General features: G+C 40.9%; 2 protein-coding genes across 2 annotated transcripts in view; one reads left to right on the top strand and one right to left on the bottom strand.

The window, feature by feature from the left end:
- Positions 1-27,274, bottom strand: part of zgc:158263 (ceramide kinase family protein) — a 177,525-nt gene that overhangs the window by 80,434 nt on the left and 69,817 nt on the right. The gene's annotated exons all lie outside the window — the stretch shown is intronic.
- si:dkey-151g10.3 (serine/threonine-protein kinase WNK3) lies at positions 4,868-27,130 on the top strand. Its single transcript, XM_055223282.1, has 23 exons — positions 4,868-5,846; positions 12,809-12,981; positions 13,051-13,271; positions 13,949-14,106; positions 14,171-14,259; positions 14,335-14,554; positions 14,787-15,072; positions 15,148-15,242; positions 15,322-15,474; positions 18,745-18,788; positions 19,143-19,278; positions 19,357-19,473; positions 19,568-19,669; positions 19,769-19,817; positions 19,888-20,028; positions 20,526-22,390; positions 22,574-22,820; positions 24,042-24,127; positions 24,299-24,624; positions 24,903-25,135; positions 25,222-25,308; positions 25,534-25,697; positions 25,781-27,130. Exons 1-23 carry the CDS (start codon positions 5,172-5,174, stop codon positions 26,303-26,305), a joined length of 6,192 nt encoding a protein of 2,063 aa, XP_055079257.1. The 5' UTR covers positions 4,868-5,171; the 3' UTR covers positions 26,306-27,130.

Genomic DNA, 27,274 nt, shown 5'->3' with positions numbered 1-27,274 from the left:
CTCTGTGGGACTGGAGCAGAGCTGGCACTGCCCAGGCCTGTGAAGTCAGATGGCATTAATCATGCATGGAGATTGTCTTAGAGAGACTCTCACTCAAACAATTAGCCACTTCATTAATCAGAACAAATAAAGATAATCAGGTTATTGTGGCTAAAAGTAGGGCAGTTTGTTGATGCTGCCATTGTTAAATTAGCCCTAAAGTAGTAGAAGGGGAAAGTCTGACAGACATGTGTTTTGCAACTAAATACTCAAATGAGGAACTATGGTATAAAGACCTTTGTGTTCCACATGCAGGAAGTTAGAAGTTGGATTTTAACTGGTAACTGGCAAGTTTATCTTTCAATACTGTGTTTTTTAAATAGATGACTTTGTCACAATAAAACACAAAGTATAATGACATAGATGTTTGTGCAGGATCTTGCACATTACAATGTTTTAACTTTCGTCAGATCCATAATATGGATCCTGTGCATAAGGCAATTGAAGTGTGTATCAGTTCCATGGCACTATCTTCACATCACCTGCCAAGATGTTTCAAAAATAATGTATTTCTATCACCACTTTTAGAGCTATGATGCTAATCTTACCTATACGATCATGCAGAACTTACACCTGGATAGCCATGCTAAGTGCTGCATGTGTTACATGTGTCTGCAAAGAAAGTATATAGCACTATGTCTGTCTGTGTTTTGTTCATCTTTGGGCAGCAGGAAGTTGATAAGGTTAGTTGTTTCCATTAACTGTCTGTCACTGCTCACCCGGCCTTTCTGAGACTGTACAAACCAACGGAAACTATGTCTGTGCTAACCTCATGTTTTCAACCTCTTGCACTTGTAAATCCTAAAAGCATGCTTCCTCCCTCCCTCTCTTCCCTTCTCATCCTCTCCCCTGCACCCCACTGTAGCCATTGTCCCAGTAGAAATTCAGCTATAGTCATTGCTTTCATTCACACCGACATTGGCACATATTTTATCAGGCGAAATCCCCCGCCCAGCTCTTTTTGTCCGTAGCACCCCCTCCTCTCTTGATCTCTCTCTTGTTCTCATTCAAACACACATTTTTCCCATCTACACAGTGCACCCCTCCTTCTGCCCGCTGCCCTGCCTCCTAGCAGCTACAATCCCTTCCTGTCCCTCTCGCCACTTTTGATTCTCTCTTTTCATCAACATGTCCCGCGCAATTGAAAAATGCCTACGTACAAGCACAAACTGAGCACGATAGCGCTTGCTTTGTCTGCCTGTCCAACATTGGGACACAGTTAGTTCCCTGGGGATTTATGGCCTGCCCCATGAAGTGAGAACTGGACAAACTACATCACAGAAAAGTGTACAGTTAAGCACGAGTCTTTAGGCTTGTTGTGGTGTTAAAGCTGTGTTTTACGTCTTGATAGTAGCCTACTTCTGCTATCACTGTCATTAAAGCTGCTACTATTTCAACCAGTTTAACATGCTTAGAACCTCAAATAAAAAAGATTTCTATTATAATTACTTCTCTGGCTAATAGCTGTTACTTCTATTTCCTATTGCCATTTTATTGCTATTGCATCTGCTATATCTAGGCATGCATCAACTTTGCAAACATATAAAGAGAGCTCAGGTACCCATTAAGAGTTTAAGGACTTCTTATTAAGGCTGGGACAGTAATCAAATTTTAATCAAGATTCAGTCTCAGTCTAAACATCAATGATCAGCTTAGGTTTTTTAATCAAGGGGTCTACAGCCAATCCTCTGTCAACAAAAGCATTTAGTTTAGAGCAAAGTTCAGAAAGAAATGTTTGTGTTTTTGTTTAAATGGCAATTAAAAGTCTGCATTGTTTTGTTCATGAAACCAATACTGAAAGCCATTTTCGATTAGTTTTTGAAAAGACAAAAGTTAAAGCAAATTGAAAATCAAGATCGATCAATACAAAAATACAAAGGCAAAAGTTTTTTGTGTAAAATTAAACACATTATTATAATAGTATAATAATGACAATAATAGTTTTAATAAAATAACAACTTCATCCAAAGTTCCTTTAATCAAGCTTTATAACCATTCATAACATCAACAGCATTAAGAAAGCATTCTGTTTATACACGTTTGCTGTGTTATACTCCAGTGTTATGCATTCATGATAGTAAAACATGTTGATTTATTTATCCAGAAACTGCTTGTAGACAGCAATTCTTTGGTAAACAGTGAAAGAACGATGTCATAATGATTTTTGCTGTTCATGTCAGGATAGATGATGCAGCTGCAGGTGCTTCCATGCCCCTGGAGCCAGGCAGACTTCAGCTTGTCGGATGTGCATTTGTGCTTCAGCTATAAATCACACTTTGAGCAGTAATTAACTTGATTTCTCTGCACATGTTGTATAAAATGTCAAAAAAGTTAGTTGAATCAATTTGCTTGTGTGCCATTTTGTTTGGCTGGTGTCAGTGAATTCCTATGGGCATTCTTTCCTTCAAACAGGACATGCTGTGAGTGAGGGTATGCGTGTTGTGTTTTTGACAGGGTATAAAAAGTTTGTGTTAGGATGAGGCAGGGCAGAGCAGACAGAGATTTGGTTGAGCATGTTTGATGTGCTGTGATAACTCTGTCCGGTATGTGGCTTCCATGGGAACTCCTTGCCTCAGGAACAGCAGTGAATAAGCTTGTGTTTAAAGGGCTAGTTTCCCCTTTAAGCTACCCACATCCTGTTATTATTATTATTATTATTTATTTTATTTTTTTTACCTTTTTGGATCTACTGTACTATTTGCAGGCCTATTTGACCTAACCACAGTTAGTAGTGAGTTGGACTTCATGTAAGATTTTGATATAAGACAAACAATATGTTTTTCTGGATAAATGAATTAATTGAGCTATAGGAGCTCCAAATTGTGATATTTGTATGTAATGTTACTACTACAAAGTGCACATTTGCACAGGATTCTTTTCTGAACTATTTTTACATGCTGACATTCCTGTATTACAACAGGTTTATCAACATAAGAAAGAAGCTCATAAATAGTAGAGAGGAAGTCACACAAATCTGTTTTTATAATTTACAAAGCCAAATGTTGTATCTCACTGCAAGGCCATGTAACCTGTGCTGTCATGTAAACACTTGTGGTTTTGAAGGATAAATATTAATGCTACTGTTAGCTGACTTTGTATAAGTATATTTATAAGATTTAAAGCTGTATAATATTGCCCTTATCACTGGTTTGTGACATCACTTCCTTATTTACCAGCAGGTGTGAGCAGTCCTGTTGTAGGAGTTGTCTCGTCTTGCTGTAATCATCATGTCAGTCTAGATTTGTTGCTGAGCTAGTTTTTTTTTTTTTTAGTTTTTTTTTATCATGTTCATCTGCAACGTCTGGCAGTTGGTCTAACATGGGGCAATTGTATTTTTAATTTGACTGACAGCTTCTTGCATTGGCCATCAGCTCTGTGTGCTCAAATCCTGCTGAGACGCCCTCTCATAAGACCTTGCTATACAGAAGATAATGGGTGCCGTGCAATGCAGTAGGAGCCCCTATAGGGTTCACAACTCAATACTCATTAAAGCAGGGAGGAAATATGACTTTGATGCCGTTTGCATTTGAGAAAGACCTCTTTGCATACCACTCAAGCCTGCATAACTTTCAGAGTGTTGGTAACCCAAGACGGTTTCCTTTTAGCTGCACCAGTGCCAGCCCCACATGTAAGTGAATATGTTCTGAGTGGTAAACTAATATGTAAAGTTAGTTAATACCCTGACCCACTTGCCAGTTTTTACTTTCTGCTTGCTGCACTGTCTGTTACACAAGGGTTGGTCTGCTGCTACTACTATGCTATAGTCTTCTGCACCCTTCCCTCCTGAAAGCCGCTAGATCATAAATGGTGAGACTGGACTTAGTTGGTCAATGTCAGATATTGGCTGCAGAGCTGTGACCCCAGGCTGTTATGGCAATATGGTATCGACAGGGAAAGGGTTGGCTGTCAGTGTCCAGAGACAGAGTTAACGCTTCAAGAGAAGTGACTATAATAAGAGATGCAGTTCTCAGTGGCAAAAGCATTGGGTGTAAAGTGCAAGATGTGTCACAAAACTACAATATAATTTCAACTGTTTTTTTTATTTAATTTAATTTAATTTTTTTATTAAAATGTGATTATTTTAAACCTGTGATTTATTTCACCAGTTGCCTTTTTTCCTGTTTGTATAAAAAGTCCAAATTGTGACTCTCTCTTTAACGTTGCCCAGTGTTACAGACAGAAGGACATCACGTATGTGGTGAAACCTGTTTCACCTTATCTTTTAGTATGAATGGATGAATGAGGAAGTTGACTCAGATCATAATGCTAATTGTAGCCGTGCTTATTTATGAGGCTTTTGTAGCATCTGTTAGCAGGACTCCCGTTCAATCTTGATGTCTATGAATTATTCACACTGCACTGGCCCATAGTTCATCATCCATATTTAATGTTTAGGATCACATAGTCGTAACTGCAGCTTTCTGTTGACTAATGGAACAATTGAACACAACTTAAGACATGCTGAGAAATGCTGACAATCATTAATGACAGGATAATGTAAATATTGTAGTATATACTTTGAAAAAGTTACTGTAAGTGTCAAACACAGAACATTGGAGTCTATTGATCGCTACTGAGATTTGTAATGATGTAGGGGCAATTACAAGAAACCACTGTGGGTGTTTTTGGAAAGCCACTTTCCATTATATTTTCTCCTTGTGCAATATTTGTATGACAGTAACTATTGTAGTCAAGGCTTTCTGTTTTGTTTGAGTTGCTGTCCACTGTGGGAATGACTGACTGAATATTAATACAATGTTGTTTCTCCTTTTTCAGGGTTTACTTGAAGATTTCCACAGAATTTTGTAAAACAAGGACTCAAAGAGAATAAGCTTTCATCACTAATACACATGAAGAACAAAATGTAGTTGAGAGTCAAAAGTAAAGTAAGACTGCTGCTTTTGGCCCATTTGGGATTTTAAGAAGGCTTAGGAAAAAGAAACTGAGCACAATCGTCCTCTGTTTGGTCACGTTTGGTCAGAGATTATTGTTCACCTGCCGCTTTGGACCAGCTAACCCTCACCAGATCAGAGAGGGGTCCCTCACACAGACAGAGAGACGGGGGCTGAGGCAGAAGCACAGCTTTGGAGGAGGAGGAGGAAGTGCGGGCGGACTACAGGGGTCCAGGCCCTATGGCCACCGACCCAGGAGAGCCCTCGGGCACAGAGGAGTCCTCAGAGAAACCCGATGGACAGAGGGAGGAGGGCACAGAGCGGGACAGGACCATCTCACAGCGAGACAGGACTCACAGCACCCCCTCAGACTTTCCCTCCTCCCAGACTGAAGAGCGCAGGTTGGCTGGAGGTGAAGGTGGGCAGGAGGTCCAGGGAAAATCCAATCGCTCCATCTCCTTCTCTGCTTCTCTGTCTGTGGACTCTGGACAGAAACGTCTGAGGAGAGAGAAGCGCTTCTTTAGAAAAAGTGTGGAGATCTGTGAAGAAAAAGATGAGGTGGACATATCCCCTGAACCCTCTCACAGCCCCCCTCAGCTGGACCTGCAGAGCTCTGACTCAGTCTTCACCAGTAGTGCCCCACAAAAAGGAGCTGCCTCGGCCGGTGCTGCTCCAGGCCAGGACCTCTCCTGTTCTGGGACAAGCCAGGAGCCAGGCAAAGACCTGTCACTGTCAACCCAGAAGAAGGAGCGGGATAGGGAGCAGGAGGAGGAGGCTGAGATGAAGGCTGTGGCGACATCTCCTGGAGGACGCTTCCTTAAATTTGACATTGAACTGGGTCGAGGAGCTTTCAAAACGGTTTACAAAGGGCTGGATACAGAGACCTGGGTAGAGGTGGCCTGGTGCGAACTACAGGTATGTTTGTTTTTCATATGTCACTATAAATTGAGAGCTTTTTCATAGAAGCCCTAGTTGCTAATTCATAATAGGGGCTGTACAGCAGCTGCCCACTGTTCCTTACAGATTGTCTCAAGAATTTGTTTTAACAGCAGCTTCTCTGAGTAGTCCCTGCTTAAATGCAATGGTCAAAGACTCCATATGAAGACTGCAGTGGAGAAGTAGCTGAGCCCTGATATTTGGCAAACATACTTCCTTTTCCTATGTACAATGAAAAGCTTGCATTATATAAAGCATAGAAGCATAGAAGTAAGAGGACTGGAGAGAAAAACTCGTTTATGATGTAGTTTATGGCTGAGAGGTTGAAGCACAATGACGTTTTGTTTTGTTTTTTTTCTTTGCCACTTCATGACGTAACTGTATAGTAATTATTCAGAGCAGTAATGGGAAACATTGTTAGCTCGTGTGACTGGACATGCAGTGGGCTGCACAGATGAAATGTATGTGTAGATTCATTGTCAACAATAGAAAGCTGTGTTGTGGTAAAGCATCTGATCTAACTGCTGGCATTGTGGGATTCTGTCATGTGTCTGGCTTCAAGCTAATTCCAAAATACGATCCTATAATCCTTAAGATCAGGCCCTGACTGTTCAGTGTTGCAGGCACGTTCCCAGCACCTGACCTGGACCCACTTTAACTAAAGCCAGATTCACTTACTTAATTTTTAGTTTTGTCAGCACCTCACTTCTTCACCCTCACTTTGTGATTACATTCAATTCATGTACACCATATGCAACACTATATTTTATTTAGGATCTCTATATTTTAGCATTCTATTCAATATTGTGTAGGGTTAGGTTAATTTGGGATCTTGTACTACAATGGACACTCTGGGACCTATAAGTCATTTGAATCTAGGGCTCCTTTAGTCATCTAGTCGATTAATTGGACACCAGAAAATAAAAAGTATGTATTAGCGGTAGTCTGTAGTCAATTAGCATTATTTGAACTGTATTTTTCATATTTATAGTTTTTTATAGTTTCTTAGTACTTTTTATATAAATAATTGATTTAGCATGAACTCATGTGCCTAATTTTATGTAAAATATGGATGGTCCAATAACCGATATGGATTTAAAAAGTTTAAAAACACACGTCCGTAATGTGAGCAGGCTTGTATCTTCACAAAACTGACTCTTATTTGGCTGCCTGGAGGAGGGTCTCCTTCTACTAATTTCCATGGAAATGTTATTCCTTGCACAGTATCGAATAAAACTTATCTCCATGTAGAATGTTCTGAAGTATGGGTTTAACTTTCTATTTTCATAAAATCATGCAGGTGACTGTACCTTTAAGTTTTAGTAAAATTCACAAACAAACTTACACTTTTAGAAAAAAAAAAAAAAAAAAAAAAAAAAAAAAAAAAATAATAATAATAATAATAATAATAATAATAATAATAATAATAACAACAAAATCTATTTATTTTAGATATACAATATTTTTTGCCTAATTAGCTTTGTTTACAGAGACCATGCATGCATTGATGCTTTGTACCAGACAATATCTCTCAGAGCTAATTTCTATCTGTAGCCCCTGGTAATTGCTCATCTATTTCCATTTTTACCCATTAGTCTGTTCAAAAAGAAAAATCTGAATTACTGACGAGTCTAGGAATGACACATGGGCACACAGCCTACGGTAGTTCACAAAAAATTTTGATAACATTTTCAGTGTAGTATTGATACCAATATCTGGGACCCATACCAAGATTGGAACCTATATATTGCACATCCCTAATTGAATACAAGCAGAGCAAGTAAAGTATATATACATTTGCTTTAGATAGCTATTTGTGAGTAAGTGAGAGACAGTAATAATAGTATAATAATAAGTTTTATTGTTATACATACATACCACATTACATAGCAGTTGCCCATTGTATGTCACTCCAAAAACTAAACCTTACTTCTCTTTAGCACTCACAATGACAATACATTACCAATGAGTAATTTCTGTACAGATATTCAGTAAAAGTCAATGATTAGCCCCCTTTTTGCTGTGTCCTGTGGGACCATGGCACCTCTTTATTCTCCTCTTTATCCACAGACAAGAGAAGCCTGGGATTAACTGTCCAAGTGCAGCATGAAAGAGAGCATAATTAAACTACTCTGCCTGAGAATCCTGTGGCTCAGTTGCTTTAGGTGCAGAGCTGTAAATCTCCTTAGTGCTTGTCACGAATTACCCATATTGACTGTTTGTCACAATCATAATTGGGCCGATGCCACAGCAGCAGCCCTGTCTATGTCAACATATGCAGTGTAGAGTCTGCCACCCTCTCTCTCACTCCATCACTCTCACTCCATCACTATTGGCGTGAGTGAGTGACTGAAGCTGTGATCCTGGGAGTTAATTACAGACAGTGGCTGATCATCAGATCTCCAACAAAAACCCTGCACAGACAGCACAACTCGAACTGGTTCAACCCAGAGCCCCCAGGCCAGACCAGATTAGTCCAGGCAGACACCAAAACAAAACATCCACAATCGATCTTGGAATCTACTTCTCATAAAAGATTTTAAAACCCGTCAAGTGTGACAACAAGACAAATGTTCAGAGAAACCTGTCACAAACAACTACATTTGCTAGGATGTTTATACCATGCGTATCCATGTTAAGATAATTAGTAAAATTAAAATAAACTTATGAACTAAACTAACTTGTATTACAATCATCATTTATTGATTTATATTATATTATATTACATACATTTGAAATACTATTTAAATGAAAGTACTTATACTATTACGAGCAATGTAAATTGAAGTAGTAGAGGTACTAAAGTGCGTCAGAATTGATCCAGTTGGGAAACCACAATAAAAGAAGTAATGGTTAGCAGGGCTCCTCACAGCTGTATCTTCACCACTGTCCTGACCAGACCAAATAGCATAGTAGTTACTGCTGTGGACAAACCACTGACCATTGGAACTATTACTAAATCTAACCTCAGAGCTACAACACTACAACCTTTCTGATAGGATCATTGTAGCTGTTTTAACCCCCAGTATACAACCTGCAAACAATGATCGGCTTCATTCTCAATATTTGCTCAAATAAATTTTCAAACTAGTAACTAATAAATTTACGTAGAACTAGCTAAACTGATAGGCCAACTATAGTAAAGGTTTAAAATGTCTATAATGTGTGGAAACTATACTTTTTGAAGTATGATGTTCACAATATATACTAATATGATATATTTTCACAGATGTCAATAATAATTTAAATAAGTTATCCCTAGTACAAACATTATTATTATTGCTAGTTCCAGAACGCCAACTGACTGCAAGACTATATTACATTTAATGCCATTACTGCCATGATTACCTTGTGTGGTTTAGTGAATTTGGCCCACTAGCCTCGGCCTCTAATCTGTACTGTGGGCCATGTTGTTAGTCAGAGCTGTGCTAGCATATGGTAATCTAATCCGATCCACCCGCCACCTAGGATTTTTAAATGCTGACGTGCTTCCCCTCATATGCCCACAAAAGAGTACAGCATATTGACAGCAGTAAAAAGTGCTTCTACATACACCTGTGCACCAAGTTTTTAAATGTGATTTATGTTTTCATGTCCTGATTCAGTTCACATTGCACATTTGAAACATGTCCAGGAGAAGACTGAAATATTAAGTGCTTAACCAGAATATGTTGTGGAGATTTAAACTATTATCTTTGCAGGTTTATTTTGTAATAAAAATATATATTTTGTTGTTTGCAGAATATAATATATTACCAAAATAATTGCATCCTTTGCAATTTGATAATTGTGACCATTCAAATTGGAATTTGCTTTACACATTATAAAAAGGCTAATGTGTCAATCTGATTTACATTCTGTGAGATACCTGATACTGTGAAAAAAAATCTTTAAAAACATTTTTCGTATTTTACAAGTGCACTGTGACATTTGTGACTCTACTTGAGTAGGTTGTGTCTATTTCTCAATGCTTTTATGAGGCTACTTAACTGACCCTTCTGCCCCAGCAGATGTCAGCTCCAAAAAAACCTCTATGTGCATGACTAGTCCCTGAGCCAACAGTGTTTACAGTTTCATGTAGATTGCAATGATTAACCTCAAATTCATAAACATTTCAGTGAAACTAGTAATTTACTCAGTATATCTGTGGAAGTGAGGAGTTCCTGTTTTTCTAAGATAATGGCTGTAAGATAATGGTCGTAACATTCAAACATTAAAGTCATAATTTTATGGAATAAAGTCACAATTGACACAATAGCTGCCACCTTTCCGCTCGTACGTATCAATCACAAACTGTTGAATGAACGGGCTCTTCCTTGGAAAAAGCTTGCAGAGCTTGGGCAGGACACAGGCTGTGCCCCAAGCCGCAAACAAGTGGAGGTGTCTCTGTGCGATCTGTACCCTCACTCCACTTCTCTACTTTTTTAAATGTGGGCACTTTGCATACAATCACTGTTCAAAGATGAGCACTTTGTGGATAACTTCAGCCCCTTGAGCTTGTGGAGCTGTGTGCACTGGGCAGCTCCGATTATAATGGAGCCTAATCCCTATTTCCACTGCACTGTCCTGCTTCGGTCTCCAAATATGTGCAGTTTAGTACAATACACAGAGCTGAAACAGGTTCAAGTCCCTGATCCTGAATTCTGTATGGAGAATCAAACACAGCTATGTCCTCGCTATTCCCCAGTACAAGGCCTGGAGCACTGCGTCCACCATCCATGGATGTTACAGGTAGACTGCATAAACATGAGTTATCACAGCCTGATTGCACATGGCTCCACAAGCCCATAAACAAGTGTCGAAATCTCAGAGCTAAGAGAATGGATTTAGTGAACATCACACCAAAACTACTATATCTGTATTTAGGTGTGGATCGAAGAACAGTTGATATCCTGCATGGAGCGCTCAGCTACGGCACATGGGGATCATTCCCAGGGAAATGATTCAACAGTTGCTAAATATGCTATCAAAATAAAGTTCGGCATCCATTGTACATAGGATTTTATTTAACCTTTTAACTCAAATAAGAGCCATTCTTTTGCATTCTGATACTGGTGGCAAATTGCACTTCTGTGTTTTGACATGTCAGCCCTTAAATCTTGATAAAATTATGTCTTTACTTTGACTACGACTTTATTATTGAAAAAATTGTGACTTTATTCTTGTAAAATTACAACTTTTTCTAGCTTTGACTTTATTCTCCTAAAATGACAACTTTAATGTTAAAATGTTACAACTTTATTCTCGTAGCCCCCACAGAATTAATTTGTTGAATGTGACCCTTATACTCTGTGGTATTGTAGAAACCAATTCACTTTACAACTATTTTATATAGAAATTAAGCTTTTAAAAATACATTTTAAGTTTGGTACATTTTTTTAAATAAACTTTCTAGCTGAGAACTAAATATTTATGCTAGTATCATTTCATTTTAGTTGATAAGAAAGTATTCGTGGATATACGGATAAGAGATGAGACAAAAACAGCACTTGCTTTCAGGTGGTGCTTAATAAAGTTATATGTGGGCTGCACTTGACACACCTATTGCTGCATCATTTGGCATTAAGTGATCAATACAGGTACTTAAAATAGGGACAGCAATAGGCCAAGTTATTCTTAGCCATATTAGTACAACAGGCAAGCGCTCTGTTAATACTACTTCTGTTGAGGTAACCTCTGCAAGCATTTCCCAAAAAGGACAGTGAGGCTTATTAAGCATAAGGCATAAACACAGTAGGTAGCACTGACAAATATGGTGTTAAGGCAAGGAAAAGAGGTACCCTATTCAGAAATTCAACTAAAAATACGCTGCTTGAAGGGCATCAAGTTACTCACGTGAGAGACTTATGTTTAGTTAATTACATATTACAATGCTACTAATTAGTGTTGTCACAGTAAAATTCAAAACTCTATTTAAATACTAAGGAATAGTCTTGATACTCTATGCCAATTCCGTGTAATAATAATTTTAAAATGATCATTTTCAACACAAAATTCCGATAATAGTACTTTCTTTATGGTACTATGTGGTCTTACACAAGTTCTGACAACTCTCAAGATCTTTCTAAAACAAAATCTGACCTTTATGACTAAAAGGTCAAATTTTGTCCTGTTTATACTAATACTTGCTCAAATGATCTATTTTAGATTTTACATACTTGTGATAACCCTACCGCTAATATCTGTTAAAATGGAACTTTATGAAAAGCCCAACCTCAATGCCATTGATCAGTGGAAAACCAGTGTTATTACTTCTATTTATAGTTAGGTCTGTCTGTGACACCACAGTGGTTGCTTATGTAATTATTTGCATTATACTTTTCTTTTTATAGGGCTGAAAATAAAAATGCTGTCTCGTTTGATGCTTCTGACTAATAAGAAGGTGGTCAGTTAAGGTCAAAAAAAAAAAAAAAAATTCTCTCACACTTGAATTCACTGACAACAGTTGCTTCTGACATGTCCAAAAATATACACCCACCTACTTAGCCAACCAGATCAATTCATTGAAAACACACAAATCAATCCATCAATTTTGTCTGTTTTCAATGTCAATGAATCATCTCTCAAACATGCACTACCTCAAACATACATTTTTGTAAACTGCGTATACTAATTATGGGCAATAAATCCAAGAACAATCTTTTCTATACAATTTGGAGCTTTAATACTGAAGCCTATGCAGTCCTGTGTAGCATATGGCTAAGAGCTGTCTTTGGTGATTTTTTCTGTGTTTCACCATACTGAAGATGTGTGGCAGATGCAGAAAATGTGTTTTGGCAAGGCATGGGTGTTGTCATAAGACTAGAAAATCTTTTTAGTGCTGTAGTACCATCTAGTGGTAATAGGTTTCATTGCTCTATTCCTGTATGTGAAAATGATGCATCACGTTATGGGCCTTATTATTAATAATGATGTTATATTTTTACTATCTCTATTCTTAGGACCGCAAATTGACCAAGGCTGAGCAACAGAGGTTTAAAGAGGAAGCAGAAATGCTTAAAGGGCTTCAACACCCCAATATAGTGCGCTTCTATGATTCCTGGGAATCAGTGCTGCGTGGCAAAAAGTGCATTGTGCTAGTGACCGAACTTATGACTTCAGGAACACTCAAAACGTATGTATAATCACATTAAAAGTTTCATGATACATGGATCATTAGAATTATGATTTTCTTTCTGAACAGATACCTAAAACGCTTTAAAGTAATGAAGCCTAAAGTCCTACGCAGTTGGTGCCGGCAAATCCTTAAAGGACTGCACTTTCTCCACACCAGGACCCCTCCCATCGTCCACAGGGACCTCAAATGTGACAACATCTTTATTACAGGACCCACAGGCTCAGTGAAGATAGGAGATCTGGGACTCGCCACTCTTATGAGGACATCCTTTGCCAAAAGCGTCATAGGTAAATGTCACAAATACTAATAAAAAAAGAAGTATGAACAGTATATTCTATACTCTACATAAAAAGCCAAGAACAGTGTATTTATGAAAATAAATATTAGTCTTTGTACAATGACTTTATTGTTTAATAGTTCAGTTTATGAAGACTCTTAAAATCTGGGTAATGGCTATAAAACTGTATGTTTGCAATGCATTATTCTAGTGTTTCTCAAACAGTGGTACAAGTAGATCTGGTGGCACACAGTGCCCTCAGTAGTTTGAGTGTTTGTTTTATTTAGAGACTAATATATCAATGTTTGTGTCTCATTTTTGGGTGATCAGTATTTATAACTACTTTAGCTATGGTTTAGTGTCATTTTAGAGCTGGCTTAACCCTAATTTAGGCCTGATGTAGTTTGTGTTTAGGTACTCAGAAAGCAGAATATTTTCTTAGGTAGCACTTGGTGTGAACAGTTTTACAATCGCTGTACTAATCTATGTTGTGTGTTTTTGTGGGCAGGTTGAGTATAGTTTGACTGCTCTAATTAGTCTATTTAAGTCTAAATATTGTTTTAACCATCTAAGTTGAGATCTGTTGATTGTTAGAGTAAGGCCTTCATCAACCTGCAAACAAACTGAGTCAATACTGTTTCAATTAAAAGTAAGTTATGGGTTTATTTGTGTTTGTGTCTCTAACAGGAACACCAGAATTCATGGCCCCTGAGATGTATGAGGAACACTATGATGAGTCTGTGGATGTCTATGCCTTTGGGATGTGCATGCTGGAGATGGCTACCTCAGAATACCCTTACTCTGAATGCCAAAATGCTGCGCAGATCTACCGCAAAGTCACAAGTGTAAGTCAGTAGACTACTGCTAAATTTAGAAAACTGTCTTGTTGTTCACATACTGTTTTTATAGGGAATTAAACCAGCAAGCTTTGATAAAGTGAATGATCCTGAAATTAAGGAGATCATTGAAGGCTGCATTCGACAGAACAAGAGCCAGAGGCAAGATTTTATTAATGATCAGATATACAGTGTTCCAAGCTGTGCCAGCGACTTGATGTGTTTGTTCTTCTGCAGATTATCAATTAAAGACTTACTGAACCATGCCTTTTTCGGGGAGGACACAGGGGTGCGGGTGGAGCTAGCAGAAGAAGACACAGGGCTCCAGGACTGTCTTGCCCTGCGGATCTGGGTTGAAGAACCTAAGAAACTCAAGGGGAAGCATAAAGACAATGAAGCAATTGAATTCAGCTATGATCTGGAAAATGACAGTGCTGAAGAAGTGGCTCTTGAAATGGTGAGAAGAAAGTTCATTTAGATTTAGTAATAAAAGACCACCAAAGATTTACCTGTAAGAAACATTTTCACAGACTTCAAGAAGAAAAATATGTTTTATTAAAACTTTTTGGATAAGATATAAAAATCAGAAACCAAATACACAATTTGAGGCTTGATTGTATGCTGATTCCTGTATGCTGTTTCCTTAAATGAACAAAGGTCACCCACCTCATTCTTTTCTCTCATCATAGGTAAAGTCAGGCTTCTTCCATGAAAGTGATGCAAAGGTGGTGGGAAAATCCATCCGGGATCGTGTTAATCAGATAAAGAAGTCACGTGAACGCAGACAGCAGCAATTCCTCCAACAGCAGCAAGGATTTGAGGAGAAAAGAGACCCCTGCCTCATCTCCTACACTTTCTCTCACCCCTCGGGCTACTCATCCCTGGGGCCAGCGGGCCAGTCAGAGGACGTCCATGATGTGGACCAATATGTTCGACAATACCAGATTATGAGTGGAACAACTCTCACCTTGCCAGGTTAGCTGTTTGTGTAGACAGGGTATTGCATATTATTGAGCCATGTTTTATAATGATTATTTTTTTCCTCCAAAGGAGAGAGCCTAGGTTCAGCCAGCTGTGAGTCTTATGCCAGTGGCCAGAGCCAGGTCAACTATCAGCAGGGGGACTCTTACACCAATCTACAATCTGTATGTCATTTTTATTATTTTAGCACCAAACTATTAAAATGAACTCTTCATTTTAACAATGTCTTTATTATTTGTGTAGAATACTCCCGCCATAGTCCATCCTCAGCTGCTATCAGTGGGAGAAAGCAGTAGTGTCCCAAATGTCCCTCTTGGTCAGGCAGAAGGGGCATTTACTCAACAAAACAAATTGGTTCCACAGGTATCGTCAAGTATACCTCAACAATACATTCAGGTGAAAAGGGAAATTATACTAACTTGCAAGTGTACTAATTAAAATAATAATATTGACCTGTATGGGTATGTAGAGGCTTTTAATAATGATTTCAAATGATATTTGTAATAATCTAATGCAAACTATAAAATGTCCAGGGTTTCTCACTGAATGCAAAATTTGCATATTCATAAAAAACTTCATAAAAATGTGTAAATGATTTATGTAGCTATAGTAATTTGAAAAAGTGTTCTGTGAGAAACCCAGAAAAAAAAAAACCTGTTGATAATTTATGCTTTTGCCAAAGCTTGTACTTACCTATTTTTCTACTGCTGTTTTCTTCCCTCTCTGCCAACCTCTCTCATCGTGGCTCATTATTCTACGTAGGCTCATACATACCCAGCAGACACATTTCCCATTACCACTCCCCATGGGTCAGTGCCACCTTCGCAGGCATATATACCCCCTGTTTCACCACTGGCACCCTCCAATGTTCTCACTACATCCATGTCAGTTAGTGATCCAACTGGTCTAGTGGGGACCATTGTGCCCCTCGCTCAGCAAAGCCAACCCCCTGCCACTCCCATGCAGCCCACTGACATCATTCCCCAGACAGCACCCCAGCACACACAGCCCGAGCTGATCCCTCCGCAAACTATTGTCCAGCAACAACAGATGGGGATGGATCCACAGGCCTCCACCCTGCAGCTCCCACCATCACAGCAGCAACAGCAGCAAATGGAGGCCCAGGCCACTCTGCTTCAACAACAAGTTAGTGCCGCTCAGGCGCTACCGGACCACGGTCAACAGAGTCTCTCCACGTCGGCTTCTCAAATGCACCAACACGAGCCTTCTCAGCAGCTTGCTCTGCTGGCTCAAACAGGTAGGGAGCCAGCTCCGCCAATACAGCACCCAACAGAGCAACAGGCCTTTACACAGCACCAGTCTGGGGACCTAAGCAAGCAGCAACAGCTTCAGTCTCAACTCCTGTTTGTTCAGCCATCCCAACAACCTGAACACCAACAGCAGGCTGCCATCGAGCAGCACCAGACATATCTCCAACAGCTTGATCAGCAAGAACAAAAAGCTCTACTTCAGCAGCAGGCCCAGCTACAACAAGTAGAGCAGCAGCAAGCACAGATCCACAAACAATTACGGGATCAAGCCCTGATCAAACAGCAGCAGGAGCAACACCAAGCGCCTGTGCAGCCTCAAACTCCTCAGATTTACTTACAACCAACACAGGAGGCACAGAAGACACTGCTGAACGAACAACTGCTACAACAACAGTGTCAGCATCAGAAAGAGCAGGAGCTGCACCAGCAGGCTCTCCTGCAGCAGCATCTCCAGCAGCAGGCTCTTCTTCAGCAGCAGCAGGAGCAGGCTCAGCTGCAACAACAGGCCTTACTCCAACAACATCTGCAACAGCAGCGGCAACAGCAGGCTCTGCTACAGCAACAACAAGTGGAGAGGCAGACACTGATTCAACAGCTCCAAGAACAACAACAGGCTGCTATTGTTCAGATCCAACAAACTATGAAACAAGATGTCCTTCCTCTTCAACCAAGTCAGCCACAGATTCATAATCAGCCAACAAATATGCAGCATATCTGTGTGCCACAGGGACATGCCTCGCAGACTGTCCTGGCACAGCACCAAGGAATGGAGCAACAGCAGCAAGCTACTCCTGTACAGACCCAGCAAACTATTGCCCCGCCTCAACGTACTGCCCCCATCATGGAGCATTATGTTCCGGTGGCAGCTCAAACTGAAGGTGTGCCCCACATGCAGTCAACAGGACAGATTCCTGTACTGACCTCTGCAGCTGCTCCAACTCAGATCCTGCCTCAACAAACTGACCAACAGCACTTTATCTCTCAGTCTGTTGCTTCAGTGCCTCATGTTCTCAGTGAGGCCAAAGTAAGTCCACCGGTGGCACATCAGGGTCAGGTTCAGCAGGCCCCATTACAAAATGTTTTTTCTGGTTTCACAACATCTGCACAGAGCCAGGGGAGTGCCACAGCCTTAGTGCAGACTCAGCCTGTGATGGTCAGTCAGTCTGATTTGTCTCATCATACTGTTCCAAATAATGGACAACTCCATGGGTTGACTCCTGTTAAGCAAAGTGCTCCAATGACAGGACTAATGCAACCCCAAACTCAAAGCTGTTCCCTGCAAGTGACTCCCTCTGCAGCCTCTCTGACCCTGCAGTATGTTGGTCAGTCACTGAGCCAAACAACGCCATCCCTCCAGTCGGACACAACCCACCTGAACCCACAGCACTTCCAACAGATGGTGCTGTCTCCTGGAGCCACTGTTAGTGCACATACACCTGCTGTGGACCCTGTAAAGTTAATTTCCAGTCCCCAACCTGTGCATATGGGACAGGCGATGTTCTTAGAGCAGCAAAGAGCTCTGTATCTTCAACAACAGACTGTAGTTGGCAGTGCTGATTCTTCAGCAATCGTTTACCCTCATTCTGCTGAGTCCCAGCAGCAACTGAAAAGCCTTCCCCAAATCCAGCCGCCTCAGACAGCTCCTGCACAGCAGGCCCTACCCCAGTTACCTGTGCAGGCCGCAGTGGGCCCAGTCCAGGTGCAGACTTCCCAAACACAAGTGCTGCATGAAGAGCCAGCTCAGCCTGCACCTCCTCCAGTGACAGCTGGAGCTGCTCAGATCCTACAGTGTAACCTGCCCCTTTACAGCCATGTTGTAGCTGGCGCGCCCCCTTCCCCTCAGCACCAGACAAAGCAGACAGCTCACGCACAGCCTCAGATACAAACACAGTCTCTCCCACAGACACTCACTGAGGCACCCACAGCTGAACCCCCCCTTTCCCATGTAGTCTTTCCTGCACAACAAATGACCATCAGTCCTACTCACTTATGCACCACAACATCACTACCATCCCTTTCATTGCTGCCATCCAACCATCCTGCTGCCCCTGCTCCAGATCTGCCTTCATCTCCACCAGCTGCCCAGGTTACCCTACCAGGGCCTGCCAACCTTATACCCACCTCCCCTCCACCTGTTGCCACTACCATTTTAGAGCCGCTTGACTCTAATGCCCCCATTCTCCCCAAAGCCTCACTGCAAGACTGTGACCTTTCCCTGCTGGGCATTGCTCAGGTACAGGTTTAACTCCAATTGATATTCCTCATTTTGATCTCAGTTAATGTTAATGTTCTTATAACAACTTTAAAAAGTAATATCTGGGCAAAATGTGTTATTGTATATTGTGTACATTAGATGTACATTGAAAGCATCTCCTTTTCTATTGCTGCTCTTCAGGATGGATCCTTACTATCAAACACAGATGGTCATTCTTCATTGGGGTATGTTGCACATTTTGCATTATAGTGTACTTGGCCCATAGGATTAGTATAGTATGAGATTGGGGTGAAAAGCAAGGACATTCAGCAACTTGCTGGATCACTGAACTGCTGCTTAAACCACTCCACTACGAACACAGTGCATAGTATATTCCTTCTTATCACTTTATAGACAGTGACAGTGAGGATATTTACCAGTGCCAGATGTCTTATTCTTCCATACTCAACACCTGAACTGCCCTTTTTCTTGAGTTTAATCTATAGACAGCTTAGATTTACAATGCTATGATGCCATGTGAAAAAAAGCCTTTGGAAAAAAGACTCATAGTACTACTAGTGGTAATCATCTGTCCATAGATCAGTTCCAGCAGGTGGAGAAGAGAGTTTTCAGCTGATGGCCAATGGACAATTGGAAAAATTAAAATGTCAAAGAAGATCTTCTTGTCAAAAGCCAGACAAAGTGTTACATCACTTCCAGCTTAGCATGCTCCAGGTACATAAATATAAATACATACATTACAATACAATACATTATTTACAAAGTTAGATAGTAAATGTGAATTTTTTGCAGGTGTCAAGCAGCGGCGACAATATGGTTGAATGTCAACTGGAGACCCACAGCAACAAGATGGTGACATTTAAATTTGACATAGAAGGGGACGCTCCTGAGGACATAGCTGATTACATGGTAGATGTCTTGATCAAAATAAAATACTTGAAATGCTAAATGCTCTAACATTAATACATTAATAATGAATTAAATAAATAAATGGCTGTCATAGGTGGAGGAAGACTTTGTTCTGGAGATTGAAAAAGATACATTTGTTGAAGAACTTAGAGCTATAGTTAAAAATGCCCAAGAAATTCTTCAAACACATTCACAGGTAGCTAATGTGTGTTATATTCAGTGTACTGGTATTATTGTTTAATTGTGTTGTTTTCAAATATTTAAAACAAAAGATAACTAAACACAATTTTTTTAGACCGGATCCACTGACCAGCTACATGTGGGCACACCAACTTCTGCCTCTGGTGAGTGTAGGTCTAATAATTGTAATTCTGCCCCATGTGCTAGATTTCACTGTTCATTAACATCCTATAGGGGAGTCAGTCCCTCATTCATCTCCAGTAGGACGCTGGCGGTTCTTCATCAATCAAACCATCCGACACAGAGACTCCTTATCCAGTCAAGGGGCCGTCACCGCAACTGCAGAAGGAATGATTGTCCAACTGTCAGAGAAAGGTAAGGATGCCTTCCATAGTAGTTTCAAATGGTATTAGACGTGTCACTATTTTCCACAAAAAATATATATTTTCAAAGGTGAACTTTGGTAACATCCCAAGTAATCCACACAACAATGTAACCCATGGATGAGCAATCATGTAAATCATAATGTAATGCAAATGTAATCATAATGTACAATTATCCATGAAAAAAAACAACACACATTTACATAAAACTTTGTAGAAAAATTATTTGCTTGTAATAAATGCTTCAAGACCCTAGTTGACCCTTGCATTGCTTGGATGTTATTTCAGAGAAATCTGTTTCTTTGAAGCAAGTTTACAATTTCTTTGGTTGTATGTTTATGAATAACACCACTCCATGATGTTAATAGGGCCTTTGTATTTAATGAGAAAAGTGCTAAGACATCTATTACCATCCACTGTATGCTCTGTGTTATCATGACTGACTCACAGTATAATGACATACAGCTTCTCTGTGTTCCTCTGTTGTAGATCATGAGGGCTCCCAGGCGGAGATCTCTACTCCCATTGAAACTCTTAATGCCCCCGCTCCTCCCATCTCCTCTCTCTCAGCTCCAGCCTCCATGGTCCCATCAGCTATAGCAGCTTCTATTCCTCACACTGCTGCATCTGAACCAGCCTCTGCTCCAGCCTCCTCTCTACAGTGTCCCATTCCTGAGCTCACTTCAGTCATCACATCAGCATCTGTCAATCAGACATACAATACACCCTCCTCCTTGGCGACAACAGTTGCCACTGTTAAGACCCCAACACATACTGTGGTTCCGCCGATAGTAAATGCATCTCCTGGAAGCAGTGGCTGCTCAGTTGCCTCTCATAGTTTAGGGGATGCAGTTATAATTAACCCAGTGCCAAGTGTGCCCTCCAAAGTAGTTCAGTCTCCTCCCATTAGTACCACAGAGATTTTGTCTTCTGTCAGTCTGGATCAGCAAGCCCTTGTCCAGGCAATGGGCCTGACAGCAGCCCAACCACCTCAGCCTCTGCTTCCCTCAGCTGTGCCACAACAGGCTCCCATAATGCAACAACAACCTCCACTTCAGCAAGTCCAACCAGTTTTACCTGCGCAGCCTCAAATTGGACAGGTACAGTCACTCCCACCACAGCAGGCCCATCATATGCCCCCCCAACAAGTGCATCAGCCTCATGTAGGCCCAGATAAGCATCAACTCCACCAGTCTGTGCAGTTACAACAACAACAACTGATGCAGCAAGTGCCAGTGCAAATTGTACCACAACAGCAGACGGTTCCTCTACAGTCTTTTATTCCTGTATCCCTCCCTTTACAGCAAGCTCATGTTCAACCTGGCACTCAGTATCCACAGCATCCGATTTCACCTCTACCACAAACAGCTTCTCCAGCAAGTGGTGCTCCTCTTCAACAGACACAGCGTGAACAGTTAAACTTACAACAGGGTCATCTACAGCAGCAGCAGCTGTTACAAGGAAATGTGGCTTTAAACACAGATCCAATGCTTCCGTTGGCCATTAGTCAACAGTTTGTTAAGCAGCAGTCACAGCTTAGTGTTAGCGCTGTCCTGCCATTGGAGAGTCAACAACCAACACACTTTACCCCTGACACTCAGCACTTGCCATCACAAAAACCGCCTCAGCACTTTGAACAACAGGACAGTGGACAGAAGCTGCAGCACTTTGCTTTGCAGAAGCAGTCATCCCTTAGTCAAAGGTCTGAGTCTGAGGTTTCTACTGGAGATGCAAGTGTGACAGAGGACACAGGAAGCTACTCTACAGCTCTACTCGCCTCCTCTGATTCTTCGCTGCCCCCACTCAATCTTAACACAGCCGAAAGCCCGCTGCCAGTGCAGGCCCAAGCTATGACCCCATCTCCTGCTCAACCTTCCTCTGTTGCTGAGTCTGACAGTGAAGGGCCACCAAAAATAGAATTTGTTGACAATCGCATCAAGACTCTGGATGAAAAACTGCGTAATTTGTTGTACCAGGAGTATAACAGTGGTGCAGCATTGACTGGAGGAGCACCTACATCTGTGTCTGCTGGTTCCACAGCAGGTGTAGATGAATCGTCACAGCCATTGCCCACATTCTCTGGACCCTGCGCTGTTCCTGTCTGTTCCTCTGATACCTCCCCCCACTCCTCTACCTCCAGCACCTCCTCTACTACGCCTCGCTCATCCTCCTCCTCTCCTCAGCTGGACAGAGATAACAAGGCTGAAGAAGGGTGCCTTAAGTCATCTGAAATGATTGCAGTGGAGCAGCAGCCTCACCCATCTCTGCTTATAGAGGCCAACCCTCTCTCCCCAAAAGAGATTGACCCAATCACGACACAGCGACCACCTATCCCTGGAGAACCAATAGTCCTTGTAAGTAAAAAACAAAATGTGCCTTATTCCTGCAATATATTTGTTCTGTGTGACTTCACTCGCCAGAGATTCTGATTTTTTAATTCAGATTTTTCTTTTTGTGTGTTTATTTTTGTCTTTTAATGTTTTCATATGAATGTTTGAGTTTCTTGTAGCCATTATTTATTGTCTCAACTATTCTAGGCTCTACCCCCTCAATCTGACACCAGTACAACTGGAGAAGCATCCTGGCCCCCCAATCAGCAGCCGATCCCCCTCCGGCATGGACAACAGCAGCGCAATGCAGGAGGTGGATATTTTGGCCTAAACCTGACATGTCCTAGTATCAGAAATCCTGTTAGCAAGAAAACGTGGACTCGCAAATTCAAAAACTGGGCGTGCAAACTGCGCCACTCCGCCAGCTTGTTCAAGAAACCCAGAGTCCAGCAAGGTAGCGTCATTTTAGGAAGCGAGAGCACGAGAGAGCGAATGGGATGCAGGGGCATGATCCTAAACTTAATAGAGCATAATTAGTGCTAGTTTGATAACATAGTAACTGCATTAACCCCCCAGTAATAACTATTGAAAGATACTGCTAAATGTGTTTTGTATTGTAACGTGACTATAGCCACCATGTTATGTGTTGATGTCACTACATACTACATACTGTTTTTCCAATTTCATTTTAACTGATTTTTACTTTCTTGGAAGTCTTTTGTTTTGCATGGGTTACTCAGAGGCGAGCAGTGGAGAGTAGAGGCACAGTGTAGAAGCCTGATGCCTTTGACCAGAACATATCACGTCATATCACCCTTTTCTCTGCCCTATGTCCATGGGCACTGCCAGCAGCCCCAGCTCACCTCGCCTCCACCTGCTGGTTCAGTGCACACAGCACCGTGCAACTGCCTTCACAACAGATAAGATAGCTACAAAGTCACCGGAATATATTACATACATTTTACCTAAATAATATCTCATATAAAATACAGCATATAGTTAGTGCTTTTTTATTATAGCCTTTAAAGGTTGCTTTCAGTTTATGCATTTTGCATGTTGTTATATTAAGCTACTTTTGGCCCCTGCATGATCCACATATCATAACTACGCCTATCAGTTGGATCATTATCTGTAAGTACTAAGTACATAAGTTGTTTATATATTGTATTGTCCCCATTGCCCCATTGCTATAATATACAATACCATACCAACATAATGAACAATTTCACAGTTGACTTGATTATGTGCATATTTCAACAGTGACTTTGGGCTTTGATGTTTGGTTTATACAATGGGAGCCAGTGTAAATGAGAGAGTGGATGTGTGTGGCTGGGTGAGGTTTTTATTCACACAAACTGCTGTTTCACTTAATATTTTTTAATATTTTCATGTTGTATTGTGCCACCCCTTGTCACATTCCCATAATACTACATATCTAGCATGTATATTTTGCTTAAAAAAGATAACTTAAGAATGTTTGCACATTTCTTAGACCTGCATGCAAACCATGTGGGTCTACAAGCTGACAATGTGTGATTAACTTTTTGCTTCTGTGTTTGTCCTCCACCTCTGTCTTTGTGCCTGTCTTTGTTTAACTTTTCTTTGTCAATGTGGTCTTTATACTTGTGTCTTGTCTTTCTGTCCTTGTCTGCCCTTCATCCCAATATTTTACCAGGTGAAGCTTCTAGTAGCCAGTCCTTAAGTGAGGAGAAGGAGGTGCCCACTGTGAACTCTCCAGAGATACGCACTGGACGATTTCAGGTAAGAGTAACCTGGATCTCATGTTTCAGTCGAGTAATACAGTGGATACCCCCCACCCCCAAGGTTGACTGCAGACCTTGACTCTGAGTAAGATCCCACACCACCACTGGGAGTGTGCAACAATACATTGGCTTACCTCCCCAGCCTAATCTTGTACCATTGTATCTTCAGGTGATTCCAGTGCCACAGTCATCTCCCCCAAAAGAGGCATCACCAGGTCATATTAACGCTCCGAGAAAAGTGGGGAGGTTCTGCGTAACCCAAGCTGAATCGAAGAAGGAAGATAAGCAAACAGACAGCTCTCCTGTGTCTCCAGACCTTGAGAGAGAGAGGAGAAGATCTCGGGCTAAAGAAGGGGATAAAGAAGACAGTAAAAGAACTCCAGCAATGTCTCGTTCTCATAGCCACACTTACTCACCTCTGGGGAGCAGTGATGATGATGAAAGCGAAGTGGAGGATGAAGACTTGCGGAGGGAACTGCACAAACTGCGAGAAAAGTGAGAAGCATGCAACACCCTCAAATACTTGTTTCCTATTGCCCCCACACATAGTGAAATCTAGAAATACTCCTTTGAGTTTCCATATAATTTATATTCTGATTAAAGCTGCTTATCCCCTCAGATAAATTACACTGTTTACCATACCCATTACTTTGATTAGGTTTTGTAAGGGGGAAAAGGTTTAAGGGATCCCATAGTGAAGTTCATGGCTGGTTGATGTTTTTATGAGATGTGTATTCTTTTATAACCTATATTACCAACACCAATTTTTACAGACACATCAAGGAGGTGGTATCCCTCCAGGCTCAGCAGAACAGGGAGCTGCAGGAGCTTTATTGTCAGCTTCGTTCTCTTAAGGACCAGAGGCAAAGTTTGCCTGTTGCTCTGTCCCAAACCACACCTCTCCCTGCAACTCTCCCCGTTCTGTCCCCACGAAGATCCCGACCAGCCAAAGTCAAGCTCAGGCGACCTCACTCTCACATGGACAATAATGGAGTCGCACATTCAGGTATTAAGGTATTTTAGCATTACTACAGAATTCATATTTTACTGAGCCCCTAATATTTAACGTTTGGTTTGATTGTTCACATCTAGGTATCCAAATGCCAAGTAGCTATGTAGGTAGTGAACAGAGACTACCACTGGACAACCCACAGCAGCATCTTTCTACTACTCAAAGAGGTACATAGATGATCAATGACAGAAAATTGTTGTCCTAGCCTTTCTCATCTACCTCCAAAACTCAAATGTAGGGCATAGTTTGCATGCTTTTCATCATCACAATGGAGAGCACAACAAAGAGAACATAACAGGCTTCAGCACATGAGTAAAATGTTTGTGTTAACTCAACTGTACAATATGTGATTTTTCTAATTCTAATACATGTTTCATGTTGTTTTTCAACAGATCATAGTCCTCTCAGAAAAAGCACATTTACAGATGAACTGCACAAGTTGGTCGATAATTGGACAAAAGACCCAGTGGGATCTACCCCTCCCAAGCCTTCTCTGAATCAAATAAAGCAAATTCAGCAAGTGCAGGAGTTAGGGGGCTGGAGCCATTCTACAGAGGTAAGGCAACAAAAGAAATAAGAAAATAATATCTAGTTTACTACAAACACATTAAAATCATGGTATCCAATTCATGTTAACAGCCGACTCAGCCTGGTTGGTTTCCAGTTTCTCCCCTGAATCCCCAGACGCCTCCAGCTCCAGGAAGCTTGTCTGTGACAGCCTCCTCTCACTTCACAGGTACAGGAGGAAACCTGTCTGCCTTGCATTCTCTCGGACCAACCCAACAGATGCAACAAAGTTTACACCTGCACCAGTCTGTCCCCATTCAACAAATGACCTTTCAGCAGTCCCCGTTGCTGCAACAGATGGCACCACCATCCCGAATGCAAGCATCCGCATTACCCCAGTCACAGACACAGCCAGTCTCTCAACTAGCACTCTCCACATCTCAAAGCCAGACCCTACTGCCTTCCCAAATGCCTACATCTCCAGTTTCTGCTACAGCACCTCTGCTCCCCGTCAGTGGCACCACCTCAACTGTGGAAACTGCTGCTATGACCCAAGCCACTTGCTCTGCTGCCTGCTCTACAGCTGCTGCTCTGCCTTCTAGTGCCAAAATTCATCCAAGTCCCCCCACCTCAACTCTTCCTTTGGGTCAGAAATGAAACTGAAGTGTGATGACAAGTAATGTTTCATGGCATGGAAAACCATTTGGTAATAGATGTGACTACTTCTGAGCTGTGTGTTATATGTGTGCGATATGGGGTGAATGGGAAAGAGATACAAAGAGGTTTGAGCATGTATAGAACAAAGGCTTCATAACGTATGAACATTTTGGATAATTGATGTCCCCAAAAAATTTGAAGGTATAAATATGTGCATTTGTGAGCAAGTTTTACCACTGATTCAAACTCTTCCTTAACTGAAATAACATTAAAGTCATAAATGTGTCTTGCTCCTTACATTAAAAGTAACATTGATTAAAAAGTGCAATTAGCAATGGTAATTGAGCATGTGATGTATTTTTTACTCAATATTTTTAAACGCCTACATAAAGACCATAAAACTAGTCAAGAAAATGCTGTCAACACTTACGAATAGGAGCATGTCTCACTAAGGAGCACATTAGATTATTTGGCTTTCACTGTTATTTCTAGAATATTTTTTATTTGCATCCATGAAACATTTGTGTTAAACCAACTTATTTGACATCAGACTGCATGACTTAACCAACTGGCCTAATGACAAGTTCTGGCTGCTGCAGTATTATAGATGTTCTTTACCAGTGATATTAGATACAATTAAACATCTGTATATTAAAACCTGCTTTAAAAACATGAGGAAAAAACTGCCAAATCATGTTGGACTAGGGAAACCATACTGGTTAATCCTAAATGCCTTTAAAGTTACAGCATTGTAATTAGAGTATGGATTTATATTTTTGTGTGGTGAAAGTATGTGAGAGTCCTGTTGTCCGTTGCGATTACAAATTTGATCCAAATTGACTTTTGACTTTTATTTAAGTCAGTGATTTAAATCTAAATCAATTAAATGTTTCCTTTTTTTTTTTTTTTTTTTTTTTTTTTTTAGAAAACACAAACAGAGTGAACAGAAATAGCTTTCAATAGATGGAT

This window comes from Periophthalmus magnuspinnatus, chromosome 7, assembly GCF_009829125.3.
Source record: "Periophthalmus magnuspinnatus isolate fPerMag1 chromosome 7, fPerMag1.2.pri, whole genome shotgun sequence".
NCBI lineage: Eukaryota > Metazoa > Chordata > Actinopteri > Gobiiformes > Gobiidae > Periophthalmus > Periophthalmus magnuspinnatus.
This window is presented reverse-complemented; position numbering and strand designations above follow the sequence as displayed.

Bases quoted from the DNA above. Each gene is read 5' to 3' on its own strand.
- si:dkey-151g10.3 (XM_055223282.1), top strand. From the start codon at position 5,172: ATGGCCACCGACCCAGGAGAGCCCTCGGGCACAGAGGAGTCCTCAGAG. The intron at 19,670-19,768 runs GTAGCTAATGTG...CAATTTTTTTAG, and splicing joins TTCTTCAAACACATTCACAG to ACCGGATCCACTGACCAGCT. The intron at 19,818-19,887 runs GTGAGTGTAGGT...AACATCCTATAG, and splicing joins CACACCAACTTCTGCCTCTG to GGGAGTCAGTCCCTCATTCA.